This window comes from Bufo bufo, chromosome 6 (assembly GCF_905171765.1).
Source record: "Bufo bufo chromosome 6, aBufBuf1.1, whole genome shotgun sequence".
NCBI lineage: Eukaryota > Metazoa > Chordata > Amphibia > Anura > Bufonidae > Bufo > Bufo bufo.
Window position 1 is genome coordinate 122,714,678 of NC_053394.1, and position 19,220 is coordinate 122,733,897.

At 41.2% G+C, this 19,220-nt stretch overlaps 1 protein-coding gene across 1 annotated transcript in view; it reads right to left on the reverse strand.

The window, feature by feature from the left end:
* LOC121004829 (beta-microseminoprotein-like) overlaps positions 1 to 12,199 on the reverse strand; it is a 35,302-nt gene extending 23,103 nt beyond the window's left edge. Inside the window, exons 1-2 of the mRNA XM_040437202.1 lie at positions 12,175 to 12,199; positions 3,498 to 3,603 (exon numbers count right to left, since the gene is read on the reverse strand). Of these exons, the coding sequence (XP_040293136.1) occupies positions 3,498 to 3,603; positions 12,175 to 12,177 (109 nt within the window). The 5' untranslated portion in view covers positions 12,178 to 12,199. The remainder of the gene's footprint in view (positions 1 to 3,497; positions 3,604 to 12,174) is intronic.
* Positions 12,200 to 19,220: the final 7,021 nt, after the last annotated feature.

Sequence of the window (19,220 nt, forward strand, 5' to 3'; positions counted from 1 at the left end):
TTAATAGAACAGGTTCTGTAAACATCTATGTGGAATCAGCTAACGACGGTGTAAACGGAGTGTGCTCTTTCACGCTATAGTAGGATCTTGGGCCTCTGCATGGTTCTTTATACCTGGCGCTAACATTGACCTGTAAGGGTGAGTTCACACTTAAGTTATTTGGTCAGTTTTTCCCCCCGTAATTGACCAAATGAGTGAAGTGCGAAGTGATTCTAATAGCTACGTCTGTCATCTGCGTGTCATACGGACTCACAGTATTGTTTCACTACCACAGCAGACTCCCTTTGCGTGTTACAGCAAGACACAGTGTTTTATACCACTTTACAGGCTCTCCACCACAAATAAATTCGGATCAAATCAAATCTTTTAGAAAAATTTGTCGAACCAACTGAATTGAATTTTTTTGAAATTCGCTCATCTCTAATTATTATTATGACGTGGCCTGATAGTTATCTACGTTAGAATTACAAACACCAAACTAATAAAACATACAGTAGTTGTACTGTTCATGTTTTTTTATTGAGTACATTGAGTAAACATCCAAAATACATGGAGAAAAAGTAAAAGGTCTCTTTAAATTTGTTCCTGATAATTGCCTGCTCATCAGAAGAGGTGAGAGCTTCATCTACATTCAACAATTACCACCACTGTATGGGGACGAAGGATTGGTACTGCGATCGCTTGTCACCATTGAGAATCATTGTTTCTGGACAGCAGATCGCTGTCTAGACAGCACAATCTGCTGCCCAGAAATGATACAATTTAGGTGTCTGCACAGCAATGCCTTCATCTGATTGATGAGCATTTGTTTAATCATCAAGTCATCAACCAGAATGATTGGGAACAAGCGTTCTTAAGAGCAGTCCTTCATAATCGTTGCCTAATTGTCTGCCTGAGTAAAGGGGCCTTGAGAATACCTCTGTGTTAATGACTTCCCTGAGAGCTACAGATGTAGCAGAGTTAACAGTCACAATCATAACGTGTTAACTAGATGTGATAACTCACCAAGTACAACTGTTAACACTGCTACATCTGTAACTGACAGAATGGTGTTTCAGTTAAGGAGATTAGACTAGAAATGTGAGGTTCACTGGTGTTTTGCCCATTATACAGAGGGACACAAAGTATGGTTACTGACATATCTGTTTTTGTTAGAAAGGGTTAGTTAGTAACATGAACAAGGCATCCTTTCAAGGACCCTTTGGACCCGGGATTTACATTATTAAGGTTCAAATAGCCTGGCGGCTAATAAGTTCCCGTTTAAGGTCTGTTTTAAAATGTAACATTTATTTGGTATTCTTTAAAAAATTACGGGAAAATAGAAAAGAAAAAGAATATAAAATTCCAGTGCTATGGTGCTTGGTGACAGTAATGATTCTATTTGATTTGTTATTACTGCTTATATTTGCAGTCTCTATCCTTTGTATAGCTACAACTCTGTCCTGAGGAGTTGATCAAGTTGTATTGCCCTGCTTCAGTTTGACAGGAATATCTACAGCCCAAGTCTGAGATATAGATCTCCGTCAATCCTGCATCAGAGTGGATCGAGTCTGTATCGCTCTTATCCCTTGATTCCTCTTGAGGATAGAGCGTAACTATTTGTCTCGGCTAACCCAGTGTCTGCAGCGCACCGGGGGCCGGACTCCAAGCACACTGCACTGTCTCTAAAACCTAAACTTGCAGCTCCCCCGACATGTTTCACCACCGATGTGGCGTCTTCAGGGGCTAAGGAGCTACTAACAACCACTAACCCTGGCTGTGCCAACTGTACCTTGCTATGCTAGATATACATTACATAACATGAATTAAGACTACAGAACATAGCAACACAGCAGCTCTGTGGTACTGCACATGTTGATTGTCCATGCTAGACACAGCGTTACTCTGGATATTAGCTTATGTTCATAATACTGTAACATAGTAACAAAGTTTATAAAGCTGTTATCCTGCAAGTTGACCCAGAGGAAGTTAAAAAATCCCATGAGGTAGAAGGCAAATTTCCTCATTTTAGTGGAAACATTTCCCTCCCGACTCCAATCAGGCTATCAGAATAACTGCCTGGATTACTGACCCTTCTCCAGAAATCTAATAACTATAACCTATAATATTATTACATTTAGAATACACAGAAATACACTCAGGTCCCTCTTGAACTTTTTTTGTTAATTCACCATCACCACCTCCTCAGGCATAGAGTTCCACAATCTCACTGCTCTTACAGTAAAGAATACTCTCCTATGTTTGTGTAGAAACATTCTTTCCTCTGAGGCAGAGGATGTCCCCTCATCACAGTCACAGTCCTGGGTATAAATAGATAATGGGAGAGATCTCTGTACTGACCCCTGATATTATACATACACTTTTGTATAAACTGAATAACACTAATTTTGACAATATTTTGGAGCCCACAATTATACACAGTACTCTATGTGCGGTCTGACAAGGTATTTGTAAAGTGGTAGTAGTATATTCTCGTCACGGGCATCTATGCCACTTTTGATGCAACCCATTATCTTATTGGCCTTGGCAGCAGCTGCCTGACACTGGTTTTTACTGCTTAGTTTGCTGTTCACTAAAATTCCTAGATCCTTTTCCATGTCAGTGTTACCCAGTGTTTTACCATTTAGTATGTACGGGTGACTTGCATTATTCCTTCCCATGTGCATGACCTTACATTTGTCAGTGGTAAACATCATCTGCCACTTCTCTGCCCAAGCCTCCAATCTGTCTAAATCCCTCTGTAGCAGTATACTGTCCTCTTCTGTGTTAATTACTTTTAACAGTTTAGTGTCATCTTCAAAAAATTATATTTTATTGTGTAGCCCTTCTACAAGATCATTAATAAATATATTCTAGAGAATAGGACCCAATACTGACCCCTGTGCTAGTGACATTGACCCGATGTGAGTGTGTATTGTTAATAACCACCATCTGTTTTCTCTGTGTGACTCGACACTGTATATGATATGTTTGTGAAACCTGATGAAGGGGAGTCTTTGATCCCCGAAACGCGTTGTTTCTGATTAAAAGAAGATTACATCTATAAGACCGCTTCCACTAGTGATTTCGCGCCGACGCAGAACCTCTTTTCTTCACCACGAATTTCTTTTGGGGGACTGGACATCCCATCCAAGAGACCACAAAACCTGCGGCTGCAGTCCTGGTGTCTAAAGGTCTTATTTCCATCAAAGTTTTCAGTAGAGTTGTGCCTGCCGGAGCACAACTCCATAAGGTGAGTTTGGATATTTCTCACTTTGATATCCCTATCCGGTTGAACATATTACACTATTGTGCGCTCTCTCTCTCTTTTTCTGTTTCCCTGTTCCCGAGGGGAAATTAGATCCGTCCGTGACCTACATCGACACTGTAATAGACATTAGTACACTACTAGCTAACCCACGAAAAAATACTACGAGAGTTTCAAAACTAGTAAAACCTCAAAACTGTTTTATAATAATAATGAACTGCTAATCTATGGTAGATTCACTCACACTCACCTTTAGGTTCTTGGCCGAATATAATTTTGTTGTCAGAACGGAAACAGGCTGCGTTGCTTATAGCCACAAGGATTCCAGCACCAAATACAACTGCCACAAGGTATTTCTTAAATGTAAATATACAGTATTACCAGTCAGAAATGCAAAGATAATAAATGAGATATTTGTACATTTCTTCATTGTCTAATTTTTTTTATTGTCCCAGTGTATCTAACATAAAATAAAACCAATGCTGCAATATGACCTCATGAAAAATGTATAGTCATGTATCAAACTGTTGTAAAGTAGCACTGACTTAGTTGCCCATAGCAACCAATCAGATTCCACCTTTCATTTTTGACAGCTCCTTTGCAAAATAAAAGGTGGATTCTGGTTGGTTGCTATGGGCAAGTAAGCCAGTTCTACTTTACACCAGTTTGATAAATGACCCCATTAGTTTTAATTTGATTTCTACTGCTTCTATACAAACCTATGTACCTCATGGTAACACACTACAAACATACTCTTGGTAGTCATAACATGTAGGGGACAATAGGGAATAAATAGATGGTCATATGATTAAAGTATCAGACTACAGAGTTTATTTGCAGTCTGTTACCATGGAGAATAGCAAGGTATGGAATATTTGGGTAATTCAAACCCTAGCAAGGCGGTTTTTAACAAAATAATAGTAGTATTCATTTATTTATGTATTTTTAACTAATGATTGTTCATGTATTGGATTCTGTATGTACATATTGAATAGCTTTGATGAAAATGAATATAAAATGGGATACACCTATGAATCCCTAGCTGATTATAACCTTGGTTACTTATTGCATCATTTTTAGTGAACCGCATTGAAAACGCACTTAAATCATAGTGGCGTCTATGCACAATTTCTGAAAGTATATGTATATGTTGCACCTCTTATCTTAATTCTTATTTTTATTTCGTATATATATTTATTAAAGGTATATTTTAAACGTGTAATGAGATAACAATGTAGCCTTATATATTGGAAACTAAAAACCGCAATGTTGTGCATATATGAATATGAACTGGAATCGCTATAAAACGAAAGTCCATATCCTGGTCTTCCAGTCCCCCACTGTCCCAGCATGCATCTAACCAATTAAAGATGATATAAAAAGGACACCCCAACCCCACTGTCTGTACCACTGAGGAAGGGGCCATTGACCCCGAAACGCGTATGGCTAAGTGACAGTGTGGGACATAATAAGGAAGACTTTGAAAATTACGATCGGACGCTGTACAAATTCGAAAACCCCGCCTGGAAATTGTAAGTCACCTGACCTATTCAGTGAAACCACGTGGGACGCCACCGGAAGGTCCTGGAAGGTCAAAGCTACAGACTACACTTTAAAGCAACATCCAGTGAACGGGGATCTCCCTATGAAAAAGACCGGACTCACAGGTCCTTACAGCTCAAAGTAGAGCAGCCGCACTTCTAAGAACAAACAGCCTGAAGGAGCCGTAAAGTACCCTGTGAACTATATAATTAATCATTCTTTCTTTGCTCCACCATATGATTGGTATATGAACTTTAAGGACACTGACGCAATATGGACTTCGGCAATTTATTTTAGCGGTCCAACATATGCGATTCCCAGGAGGCTACATGCGCTTTTAGAGTATTTTATGTATTTTATGTGTATTTTTATATAATATGTTGCAATATGAGATAAATAATATTTTCAGACATCTATCTCTGTCTTTGTCTATTTGATGCCCGATATTGAGTGACGCCCAACCTTGTTTCAAACCACTTTGTTACCATGGAGACACATAGGTCTATATATGAGCTACAGAGGAAATGTTTTAATCATTTAAAACCTATTGCAAAATTCCTTTAGTTTTCCTTCTATATACATCGGATCTAAAGGTTGGTTTTGAAAGTGGCTATAATCTTTATAATCGTTCAAGGAGTTGTCTTGGTCCCCAGTGCTAATAGTAATTCTGCTGTGTAATCTGCATGCTGTGCATTGAGACGTCACTTCTCGTGACTGCTATAAGAAGGATAGATATGCCATTTAGTACAGACAAAATGTAGATGAGTACAAGCACATGAACGTCCCAGAGAGTTCCTGCCTGGCTAACAATATAATTACCATTTCATATTTAATAACCCTGGTCCACCGATTACTGAAGGATACTTGAAGGTTTCAGTGTGGAAGTTTATTAAAGAGGTTGTCCCCCGAAAAATATTCAACAGTTTTCAAACCAGCAAATGGATATGAATACTTTTGTAATTGCATATAAAAATGTAGTATAGTCACTGAGTTATCCAATAAAATGTATCTGTATAGCGCCACCTGTTGTTTGTTTTTTCTTTTTTCTTTGACCTGCTCACTGAGAAGGCCGCACATGCTCAGTTTCATCCTTCAACTGCCTCCTGAGCTGTGATCGGGAGAGCATGGACACGTCTCCTTAGCTGTATCAGAAAAGACATTCCCCCTGAGCTGCCAGCTTGATATAAATCTAGCAGAGCAATGAATGGGGAGATCTCTGGATCCATGTGAGTTACAGAGCTGGTTCTATGTTTGCTAGAAAAAGATTGTCATGTCCTATATGATGTCTGATTTTTATTTTTTACAATAGTCATGGGATAACCCCTTTAAGTATCCAAGAACACATTTACCCACTTTCTTCCTTATTCACCTCCCATCATTTATTTATTCTTTTTTTATATACTTTATTCCGATTGACTTAATTCAAATGCAACACTGCATTATTACACGTCCTGCTGGAGGAAGGAACAAAGTTATGTAGAGGCCAGCACAGGCACAATTAAGACCAGCGTCTAAATTGCTGCTCTTAATAATGTGCCCCTATGTGTAATTGATATCAATATCATTGCATCCTTTATGACCCCTGCAATAAATCGAACACATTATGTATTCTGCATGGTAAACACGTAAAAATAAAAAAATAAAATAAATGCCAGTATTGTTGCTCTTTGTTCACTCTGCCATGCAAAAAATAAAATAAAAACTGATTAATAAATCATATGAACCCCAGAGTGGTACCAGTGAAAGTCCTCCTACAAAAAGCAAGCTATCTATAAGTAAATGTTGAGTCTTTGAATGGTGCCATTCAAATCATTTTGTAAAAAAGTGCTTACATTTTGGAAAAGTAAAATACTGTACATTAAATTTTTTATTTTGTATTGCCATAATCTCAATGACCCACAGAATAACGTTATCCTGTTATTTATACCAAAGTGAACGGCATATAAAGAAAACATAAAAACAATGGTGGCATTGCTCTTGCTCTTCCCAAAAATTCTAAAATTTATACAATACATTATATAAATCTCAAAATGATGCCTTTAAAAAATGCAACTAGACCACAAAAAAGCAGAGATGAAAAGAAAAAACAAAACAAACACTGACTGGTGGTTAACCCCTTTCAGGACCCTGCCATTTTTCACCTTAAGGACCAGGCCATTTTTTGCAAATCTGATATGTGTCACTTTATGTGGTAATAACTTTAAAATGCTTTTACTTATCCACGTACAGTAGCATAGGATTAGGAAGTGTATGCGCAAACAAATTTAAAAAGGTATTTGGGACGTGGAAACGTCACACAGGAGATATCACGCAGATAATGTCAATGCTGTCACCAGCGGCTAATAAAAAATTTCAGGGAATGTCACAGGTATTTGGGATGAGGAAACGTTATACAGGAGAGGTACCACCGGTAATGTCACTGTTCGCAGCGTCTACACAAAAAAGTACACTCTATGTTACAGATAATTTTTTTAGCGCACACGTTACACTGCAGATGTGGTGCTGGTAATGTCACTGTTCGCAGCAGACACCGTCTACGGAAAAAGTACACTGTATGTCACAGATATATATTTTTTCTGCGCACACGTTACACTGCAGATGTGGCGCTGGTAATGTCACTGTCAGAAGCGGACACCGTCTATTGAAGAAGTACACTGTATGTCACAGATACATTTTTTAAGTCCACACGTTACACTGCAGATGTGGCGCTGGTAATGTCACTGTCAGAAGCGGACACCGTCTATTGAAGAAGTACACTGTATGTCACAGATACATTTTTTAAGTCCACACGTTACACTGCAGATGTGGCGCTGGTAATGTCACTGTCCGCAGAAGACACAGTCTACGGAAAAAGTACACTATATGTCACAGATTTTTTTGGGATGCACACAGTTTACACTGGAGATGTGGTGCAGCTAATGTCACTGTCCGCAGCGGACACCGTCTACGGAAAAAGTACTCTGGATGTCAGATATTTTTTGGATGCGCTCACTTTACACTGGAGATGTGACGCAGCTAATGTCACTGTCCGCACCGGACACCGTCTATGGAAAAAGTACACTGGATGTCAGATATTTTTTGGATGCGCACACGTTACACAGGAGATGTAGTGCAGATAATGTCACTGTCCGCAGCGGACACCGTCTATGGAAAAAGTACACTGGATGTCAGATATTTTTGGGATGCGCAGCCTTTACACTGGAGATGTGGCGCAGCTAATGTCGCTCTCTGCAGCGGCCTAACTATTTAGCGCAGGATGCGCTAAAAATAGATATTGCTGCCACACGCAACAGTCTTTAAAAGTACTTTTGTGTCTGTAAAGTTTTAGCTATTTAGCGCAGTTCACGCTAAAAATAGATATTGCTGCTGCCACACACAACAATAGTCCTTAAAAGGACTTTTTGGTCTCTGAAAAGTTTTTCTACTAAAAATATTCATAAATCACTCCCTACACCATCTGTCCCTTCCTCAGCACAGCTCTCCCTGACTAAGACTGAGCCAAACAAGCATCATCGGGTGCTATATAGCACCCAATGACGCATTCCGGCCAGCCGATCACTGTAATGCCAGTAACCAACATGGCTACAGCATTAGGCCTCATGCACACGACCGTATGGCTTTTTCAGTGTTTTGCGGTCCGTTTTTCACTGATCCGTTGTTCCATTTTTTGTTTCCGTTGTGTTTCAGTTTTTGGTCCGTTTTTCCGTTCCGTTTTTCCGTATGGCATATACAGTATACAGTAATTACATAGATAAAATTGGGCTGGGCATAACATTTTCAATAGATGGTTCAGCAAAAAACGGAACGGAAACGGAAGACATACGGATGCATTTCCGTATGTGTTCCGTTTTTTTGCGGACCCATTGACTTGAATGGAGCCAAGCACCGTGATTTGCGGACAAGAATAGGACATGTTCTATCTTTTCACGTTACGGAAATACGGAAATACTGAAACGGAATGCACACGGAGACACTTCAGTTTTTTTTTGCTGAACCATTGAAATGAATGGTTCAGTATATGTACCGCATACTGAACTACAAAAACGGCCAGTATACTGAACGCAAAATACTGTCGTGTGCATGAGCCCTTACAGAGAGAGCAGTATTTACCTGCACGCTTATTGGCTTCGTAGCAGCCAACAAACGTGTGGGGAGGGGACTCGAGCATTGTGCTCGAGCACATGCGGTATTCAGCCCGAATACCGCCATGTGCAGAGCATCGATGCAGAGCATGCTCGATCAACACTAATTACAATACATTTTGTATTGTAATACATTGCATGTCAGCTTGTATGCTGCCAACCTGCCTGTGAGACCCAGCCTAAGGGCTGGATCTCACAAGCTTCCGTAGAAGGCAAGCCCCGATGCCTATGGAAGGCATCGGGCTTCCCTTCTCTGCCATTGGGTCCCCGCCACTGCAGCGCGGGGATCCGATGGAGATGCTTAGGACACCCGTACCCTCCGCAAACCCTCTGCATGCCGCGGTCATTTTTGACCGCGGCATACAAGGTGTTAATACGCCGGCATCAGTGTTTTCACAGATGCCGGCATATGCAGCAGGGGCCCGTCTGTCAGTGACTGCCAGGTCCGTGCAGCTGATCGGGAAGGCACTTAATCAGCCTGCCGTACATGTACGGTGCTTGTCCTTAAGTGACGTCCACCAACGCCGTACATGTACGGCGGGGGTCCTTAAGGGGTTAATTAAATGAAGGAATTTTTTTTAATGGTTTGAGTGGCAAATTTCTACTGGTGTGTATATACATACACCGACTGGGGTCATATGATCTTTCATTATCTTACCTGTCTTCTGATCGGAAAATGGGCTTTTTGGATTTTGGTTTGGCTTGAATTTTTGGAAAATTCAGGTCGAACTTGGTTTGTTTAGGATCAATTCACTCATCTGTAATTATCGCTATTTTGGATTTTTTTATTTTTTTAATGAAAAGATTCAAAGCATTTTTCTTCTGCTACCTGCATGTATTACAATACAACTTTCATTTGATTATCATTCAGCATAGATGATCATTCAGGAAAATACAGGAGGATTTGGAGAACGAGCTGTCTGCAAGCTCGCCTTTATGTATGTAGCACAAAACGCCAGTACGCAGCTCGCTATGTGTCAAAACAAAAAACGTAAAATAAACAAAAAATATTTTTAGTCGGTAAAACAAGTAATTTACTAAAGCAAAAATGAAAATCTTGCCTAAAATGTCTGCAACCACCTCCCCTGCCCAACAAAAGTCTTTAGGAGAATAACAAAATGATATACACAATAGTGATGAGCAGCAGGGGTCATATTCGAATTCACGATATTTCGCGAATATTTAGTAGAAATCGAATATTCGTTATATTCTACGATTTTTTACTAGAAAAATGATCGCGTAATATGCAAATTTTCGCAATGCAAATTTTTATTGCAAATTTTTCAATTGCCGAGTAAAAACATTATTCCTCCCTGCTTCTTGCTTGTTGGCCCACAAGCAAGAAGCAGGGAGGAATCATGACTTTAGATGGAAAAATGATGAATATTCTAAAAAACTAATATATAGCACTATATCGAATATATTTAGTTTTTTCGAATATTCGTAATATTCTAAAACAAGAATATATAGCAATATAGCGAATATTCGAAAAAAACCGAATATAGAACAATTTAGCTAATAAAGTGCTATAATCTTCTTTGTCTAATACCGTATTTTTCGCCCCATAAGACGCACTTTTCCCCCCAAAAAATGGGGGGAAAATGCCCCTGCGTCTTATGGGGCGAATGCTGACAGTTTAACATCGCAGTCTGCGATGTACGAGTGAGCGGGGGAGGGACTGGGAGGAGGAGCTGGGGGCCGGCAATTGCGGCGGGGCGGTGCAGTCACTGTACTATAGCCCCGCCACTCCAGTGCTGCACAAATATAAAATGTCTTATTCAATTAAAAGTCATTAAACATGCCCCCCCACTCCTATTATTACCGTACACCCTAATAGCTTCTGTACAATGCAGGCAGGCCGGGCGTGCGGCAGCGTAACTTCCTGATGTCACGTGCCTGCGCCGCCTACTTTATGAATGAAGCAGGTGGCGCAGGCAAGTGACATCAGTGAGTGACGCGCCGGCCGCCCGGCCTGGCTGCCGGCATTGTACAGAAGCTATTAGGATGTACGGTACTATTAGGAGTGAGGGGGCATGTGTAATCATTTTTAATTGAATAAGACATTTTATATTTGTATACTGGGGGGCGGGGGCGGCGGCCGGGGGGGGGGGTCTGTGGATAACATCCGTGGATGGCACAGTTAAGAGGTGGGGGTCTGTGGATGGCACTGTTATGGGCTGGGGGGGGTCTGTGGAATGCACTGTTATGGGATGAGGGGGGTCTGTGGATGGCACATATATAACAGTGCCATCCACAGATCCCCCCTGTAACAGTGCCAGCCACAGATCCCCCCTGCAACAGTGTCCGTCATCCACAGATCCCCCCCATAACAGTGTCGGTCATCCACAGATCCCCCCCATAACAGTGTCCGTCATCCACAGATCCCCCTGTAACAGTGTCCATCATCCACAGATCCCCCCATAACAGTGTCCGTCATCCACAGATTCCCCCCATAACAGTGTCCGTCATCCACAGATCCACCCATAACAGTGTCCGTCATCCACAGATCCCCAGTAATAGTGCCATCCACAGACCACCCTTAGTTCCAAACCCACCAAAAGCACACCTTTTGGTTAAAAAAAAAATAATCTTATTTTCCTCCCCAAAAACCTAGGTGCGTCTTATGGGCCGGTGCATCTTATAGGGCGAAAAATACGGTAGTTGTAATTTTTTTATCATCTGAAGTTCAGATTGGAAAAAAATTACAACTATTCAAAAAAAAGATTATAGCACTATATTAGCTAAATTGATCTACATTCGTTTTTTTTGAATATTCGCTAAATTGCTATATATTCTTGTTTTAGAATATTACGAATATTTGAAAAAACAAATAATATATAGTGCTATGACTCATTGGCCCACAAGCAAGAAGCAGGGAGGAATCATGTTTTTACTCGGCAATTGAAAAATTCGCATTACGAAAATTCGCAATCAACACTACTCCTAAAGTCAAAGATACTGCAGCCTTCTCATTGGTCCACAAGCTAGAAGCAGGGAGGGATCATGTGTACTGATTTAAAAAAAATCTTACGAAATTATGAATATATATCACTATATTCTAAATATTCGCGAACTTTCGAAGTACTTATTTTCATGATAAAAATTTGCAATTCGAATATTCGTGATCAACACTAATACACAACTGTACTAAGTGTAACGATAACTTGTTTTAATTTATATTGGGTTGATATCCCAGTTATAGAATGATATGTAACAAGTCTGTCTAGAATAGAATACACTCACCATCCTGAAATTCTTTTGCTGTGTTAAGTCTTTTGAACTTTGAGCCTGAGATTTATACTCGAAGGAGGACCTTCAGGGACCTTATTGAGCAATAGATTTGGAAATGTCAAATAATATTTACTTCCCTCTGGCCCTTTGGCTCTATTTGGTCACATTTTGTTTTCTCAACTTCCGATCCCACGGCCTTCAGGACATTCATTAGCCAATTTTGTTTTTGTTTTGCGTCACCTCACTACAATACTACAAAATGAAGTGCAATAGAAGATGGCAGTACTTTCTAACATCAGTGGTATTTGGTCACGTTATGTTATTCTAAATATTTTAATACTTTCACATTTGTAACTCCTTTATGTGAATTTTCATACATATTATGACTACTTTCACACTTGTGCTTTGTGAGGATCCGTCATGGACCGTTCAGATGATACAACCGTCTGCATCCGTTCAGAACGGATCCGTTTGTATTATCTTTAACATAGCCAAGACGGATCCGTCTTGAACACCATTGACAGTCAATTGAGGACGGATCTGTTTTCTATTGTGCCAGATTGTGTCAGTGAAAACGGATCCATCCCCATTGACTTACACTGTGTGCCAAGACGGATCCGTTTGGCTCAGTTTTATAAGACGGACACCAAAACACTGCAAGCTTAAATTAACCATAATAAGCTAAGGTAATTCAAGGGTTTATGGTAACATAACTGAGGTCTAAGTAAAATAATGGGTTAATGTCTCTGAAATCCTTGTGGTCTATAGCAGTTAATGGGGTTATTATACCTCCACCCTTCTCCCAAACTAATAATGGGATATTACCCAGATGGTCATCATACCTGGCAAACATATAGCCTTATCACCTAGATTCAAAACAGCCTTAGAAAAATGAAAGGTGATCAAAAGAAGCCTTTTAGGAGATGAAGGCACTTATAACCCTAAAAATACTATGTAAAATGCAAAGTTCGGCCTCTTTCACACGGGCGTGTGCGCCACATTGCCTTATTGCGGACTGCATTTGAGGATCCGCAATACACGGGTGCCGTTCCGTGGGCATTCCGCATCACGGATACGGACCCATTCACTTCATCGGGTCCGCAAATCCAGAGATGCAAAATGGTGCGGAACGAAGCGGAGTGCTTCTGTGGGGTTTCGTCCCGTACTTCCGTTCTGCAAAAGATAGAACATGTCAAGTGAATGGGTCCGCGATCCGCTGCAGCTGCCCCACGGACTGTGCTGGCGCATTGCGGCCCGCATTTTGCGAGCCGCTGCACGACCACGGGGCGCACATGCCCGTGTGAAAGAGGCCTTAGTCGGCACATTATGTAGGCCAAGGTCAAAGGGAACAGTTGCACAGTTATACATTTTGGAGAGATCCATCTGAATGAGGTTGCCAGATCATAGCAGGTGGACTAACAATAGCTGCTAACATCCCAAATACTAAATATGGCAGCTACAAACAGCTTCTTCCTTCACATACTGTACACAGTGACAAGCAAAAGAGTAACAATGTTTTGAACATTTGACTTTCAAGCTCCATATCTCACCATCCACTACAGCTTTGAACGTGAAACTACCATCATTTTATAGACAATCATTTAGGCTATCTGATACATAAATTGGACTTGCAACTACTGTATTTAACTTATGATTAGTTCTGCAGATTCTTCTCATGTAATTGCATTGTTACTGTTTTGCTCCTGGTGGTGGAACAATCTTTTTCTTCTTGAATACTACAAATTACAACCTGTAGCTCACTGTGCTATTACAGTATGTTGATTCCCAAGCGAAAGGTCAATGGCTCGAATCCAGGAGTAGTGATGAGCGGCATAGGCAATATTAGTTTTTGTGGTATTTCACAATTTTTTTTGCATAATATTTGCAATTAATTTTTCGAATTCTAGATTTCATGATCTCCAGTCATTATTTTCGCGATTGCGCAAATCGACACTAATGATGTGCATATTTTTTGCGCAATAAATGCAACTTCACATTTTATCGAATATGGCGGGCGCGAATATCAAAGCGGCAAACTTTGCGTGTTCGCGATTCGCCCGAACATGCAAACATATGGAGATATTCGCGCCCGCCATATTCTTTTACATTGTGAAGAACTTTGACCCATGACACATCCATCAGGTGGTACAGGACAGCCAATTGAGACGTTTCAGCACATGAACATACCCCCTACCTTATAAATAAACCTGATCTGGCCGCCATTTTACATTCAGTGTTTTGCCAGTGTAGGGAGAGGTTGCTGTGTGGAGCATGGACAGGCTGTTAGGGACACCAAACGCTAGCTAATAGGGCCACAAAAGTTTTTTTAAGGACTGGTATAGGTGTGCTATCTATATGTGTGATACACAGAGAGGTGCGATATACTTATAATATACTTTTATAATGAGTCAAAAACACATAGATCTATATAGTGATCACCTGGAAGTCAGGGGACTAGAAGCTAGTGGCTTACTAGGGCCATTTTTATATAGGGTAAGGTTCTGGACGGGGTCTCTCTTATTAGGGCGGGTGGTCTGTGGTTAGGCTATCAGGGCCAGAATAGCACCTGTAGGGCAATATCAGGGACAGTTCTTTGCCCACCCTGTCCTTCAATACCACATCATCATCTAGCCCACGGATAGATGTTTTTTGTTTTCCCTCCGGGATTCATGGATGTGCACTGGAACCCCCCGGATTGTGGTAGGACACATGGTTTCTGATTTGGTGCCGCCGAGCACCTGAATTAGTGCCGCCGAGCACATGTTATTGCCTACCACATCTATGCTTTTTGCTTAACTTTAATAATTTAATTTATTTTCATTTTGAGGGATATCTTTTCCATTCACACGTCCGCAAAATGGTTCCGCATCCGTTCCGCAATTTTGCGGAACGGGTGCAGACCCATTCATTTTCAACGGGGCCGGAATGTGCTGTCCGCAACCGCATTTGCAGATCCGCACTTCCGTTTCCGCCAAAAAATAGAACATGTCCTATCCTTGTCCGCAATTGCAGACAAGATTAGGCATTTTCTATTATAGTGCCGGCGATGTGCGGATCCACAAAACACTTACGGACGTGTCAATAGACCCTCATAGTAACATTATTAAAGGTTACGTTTTATCTTTATGTATATTCTAATGGATTGCCTTCCTTGTACAATGTTATAATGTACTTTCTATGTTAGAAAGTATATTATAGTGCATTTGTATTGTGCGGCAGTTGTGTGCAGTTCTGCTGCGATACTGCAGGTATATAGAGGGACAAGCGTTATTGGAACAAATAATTTCTACTGGTGTGATATACCAGTCGCCCCCCAAAAAAACTGATTGAAGCGGGGTGGTATATACCAGTATAGTGCATTTGCGCATGTGCGTACGCGAAAATCATATTGCCAATATTTCGCATTGACAAAAAGAATGAATGGAGTTTGCAAATTCGAATAATACATCTGGTATGTCACTGTCCATGTTGTGGGGCTATTTGTGCACTTCTAGTAAGTATTTCTTGGCTGCAAATATGAGCTGAAGGTTTTTCAGGTTCGCCTGCCACTAAAATTAATGGGACCCGCCACAAACTTGCGGTTCGCGAACATTTGATCGCGTTCGCAAACAGTCCGGCAGATGTTCGTCCATCACTAAAGGAATAGGATCCAGATGAAAGCACAGAGCACAGCAATGACACTGCTCTCTCTCTCAGAACTGCAAAAAAACTGCAGAGAATGGCTGCTGGGGATGTTCTTATATAGTAAAGGGGTAGGCAACTTTCCTATTGGTTGCTAGGGATGTTGCTAAGCTCTGACAAAGATATTGCAGCCTGCAAGAAGGGAGGTTACTGATAAAAAAAAAAATTATCATATTTGCGATTGCGAATATATATCACTATATTCTACATCTTCGCGAATTCTCAAAGTGCCGATATTCGCAATAAAAATTTGCAATTAGAATATTCAAGATCAACACTATCCAGGAGCACCCATTAAGAGGATTTCTCAAGTAAAGAGAAACAGCATCATCCAGCTCATCAATGGCAGTATTTTGGCCAAGAAAGTTGCCAAACTGCATCATGTGAGTGCCATGACAGTTGGAAGAATATGAAATGAACTCCACCCATCCATTCCAAAGCCAAGAGGTGGACATCCAGGCAAAATATTAGTCATCACAAGGTCTATCAGTTCTGGTGCGACAAACACGGCAGTGGAGGTGGCTCGTATGCTTTGTAATAGTGAGATCACAGACGTCCATGCAAGCACTGTGCAATGCACTTTACACAAGTCTGGTATGGTGACCTGAAAAAAGGTGACAATGTTTTGACTTCAATATCATCATATGAAGCGTCGGCTTGAGTTTGCAAAAAATTATGAACAGTTGACAGTAGAAGATTGGAAACAGGTGATTTGGAGCGATGAGACGAAAGTCAATAGACTGGACTGATGGGTGCAAATGGGTCTGGAAGAAACAAGGAAAAAGGAGGCTAACAGATCGATAAATTGAAGGAATTGTCATGTTCGGTGGGGGAAGCCTGATGATATGGGGTTGTTTTACAGCCAAAGGTATTGGATACTTGACCAGGATTGGTGTGGTCTCAATGCTGAGCTATATGCGAGTATCCTAACGGACAACAACAGGAAGCATACAGTATGTAGAAATTGACGAATAAATGGTTAAATGACAATGAAATAGAGGTGCTGGATTGGCCCCACAGTTGCCAGACCTCAACCCAATCGAACACTTGTGGGTAGAGTTGAAGAAAAAGCTGTATTCTTACCCAAGTTAGTCAATCATTATGCACCAACAATAGGAACGTTTAGAAGTAGCCTGGAGTTCTTATTATATGGCACTCTATGGACACTGAATATCACAACTAAACATCCTTTTAAGGAGGTTTCTGTTACTTAGATATTTATGGCCTTTACTTGGGATAGCTGATTAAGCACCTCACATCCGCCCATAAGATATAAACGTCCTATGGGTGGATGTTTATCTCTGAATGGACGTTCTGGGAACGTCCATTCAGAGATGGCAGCTGCATGCTAATCGTGCAGCTGCCGAGCGGGGGGCCCACTGTCAGCAGGGCACCCCAGGGAGAAGGCAGGGACAGTTCCCAGGTGTCCCTGCCTCATAGATCACTGTATACGGATCAGGTGGTGATGTGACCTCCAGTGCCGGGAGAGTGCAGGAGCTGTTGTGTCTTCCACAGACCTCGATCAGCCCTGCACTGAGGCTGTACAGCGTTGTATTCTGCTGTACAGCCTCTCTGGGGGCTGTATTTCCACTGTAAGTGGGGATACTATGTCAGCCCCAGTTACAGGAGAAATCAATAGTGAAAAAAAATGTGAAGTTAAATGTCCCTCAGAGGTCTTGTATGGTATGGTCTTGTAAGTGTAAAAAAAAATAAAAGTGTTTACAAAAATTAATTTAAAAAAAAGTTTCATATGTAAAAAAAAATTCCCCAATTAAGTAATTAAAAAAATAAAAAATAAAATAGAAAAAATAAAATAGACTTATTTGGTACTGCCACTTCCGTAATGACCGGCTATATAATTATATCACATGATCCACCCTGTCCGATAAAAACACCATAAAAAATAAAAAATAAAAACGGTGACAAAAAAAGCCATAAGAAAAATTAGCCCCTACATAAGAAAATCACTCAAACAATACTATATCTCTCAGAACATGGAGACATTAAAACTTTATTTTTTGTTTCAAAAATGCTATTATTGTGTTAAAGTAAAAAAAAAAAAGTATACATATTAGGGATCGCCGTGTCCGTAACAACCAGCATTATAAAAATAAAACATGACTAGTGATAAGCGAGCATGCTCGGCTGAATACCAGTTCGGCTCGAGCATTGCTATGCTCGGCATGTGGCGGTACTTGGCCGAATACCACGTGTCGCATTGCTCGAGTCTCCTCCCCGCACGTTTGGCGCCTTCTAAGCACCCAATCAACATTCAGGTAAATAATTATCTTCAGTGTAATGCCATAGCCATGTTAGCTATTAGCCTTACACTGATTGGCTGGCCAGAACACGTGATACCAGTTTATATAGGAGCCGATGTCCCGTGCTCAGATCATTCAGCGTCAGGGAGAGCAGACAGTAGGCAGGGACAGATAGCGTTTTGCTGGAAACGCTTTGTACATTTCGTACGCTTTGTACTTTGCCGTCTGTACGAGGTGCATGGCCAGATTTTTGTACCACACTTTCGTTTTTCGTGTGGCACTGTAGGGCTTCAGAACTTAATCTGAAAGATCAACCCCTCCCATGTGTCTGTTGTAGCCCAGAATGCAAACTGGTTTGGGGTGTAGGAAGGCGCAAGGGTCCGTCATTGACGGAAGGTATGTGTCACCGAGATTCCTGGCCTCGGTGAGGTAAGAGCCGGTAATTTTAAGTGTCAGCGGCAGTTAGTGCTGACTGACACTATTTATTTAGTATGGCTGTAGAGCCGATCGGGTCCGCCTCTTACTGGGAGAAGCCAAAGTCCCGGGTGGGTGGCTTCTCCTCACGTTCCAGGCTGGGTTTTGGTTTGGGATATAAAAACCCAGCCAGCAGTCTCAGCTGGGTGAGGTAAGAGCCGGTAATTTTAAGTGTCAGCGGCAGTTAGTGCTGACTGACACTATTTATTTAGTATGGCTGTAGAGCCGATCTGGTCCGCCTCCTACTGGGAGAAGCCAAAGTGCAGGGTGGGTGGCTGCTCCTCACGTTCCAGGCCGGGTTTTGGTTTGGGATATAAAAACCCAGCCAGCAGTCTCAGCTGGGTGTGGATTATCCTCCATTTCACAGTGAAGCCCTGGAGACTCTGTGGTTTTGGGATCTGCATGAGGTGTGCTGTGCTAAAGGGTTGAGAGCTGCATTGCTGGAAAACAGACACCCTAAAGCCTGCTGTGGATGGCTGATGAAAAACCACTAACAAGGTGAACGTTTGTGTTCTGTGGACTGTCCATGGTGTGTGAACATACACCAACACTGTGAAATGTTATTTTGTTGTGCCTTCTGTGTGAATAAACACTGAACTATTTAAGTTAAAGACTTTGTGATTGCCTCTATACAGCGTCCGC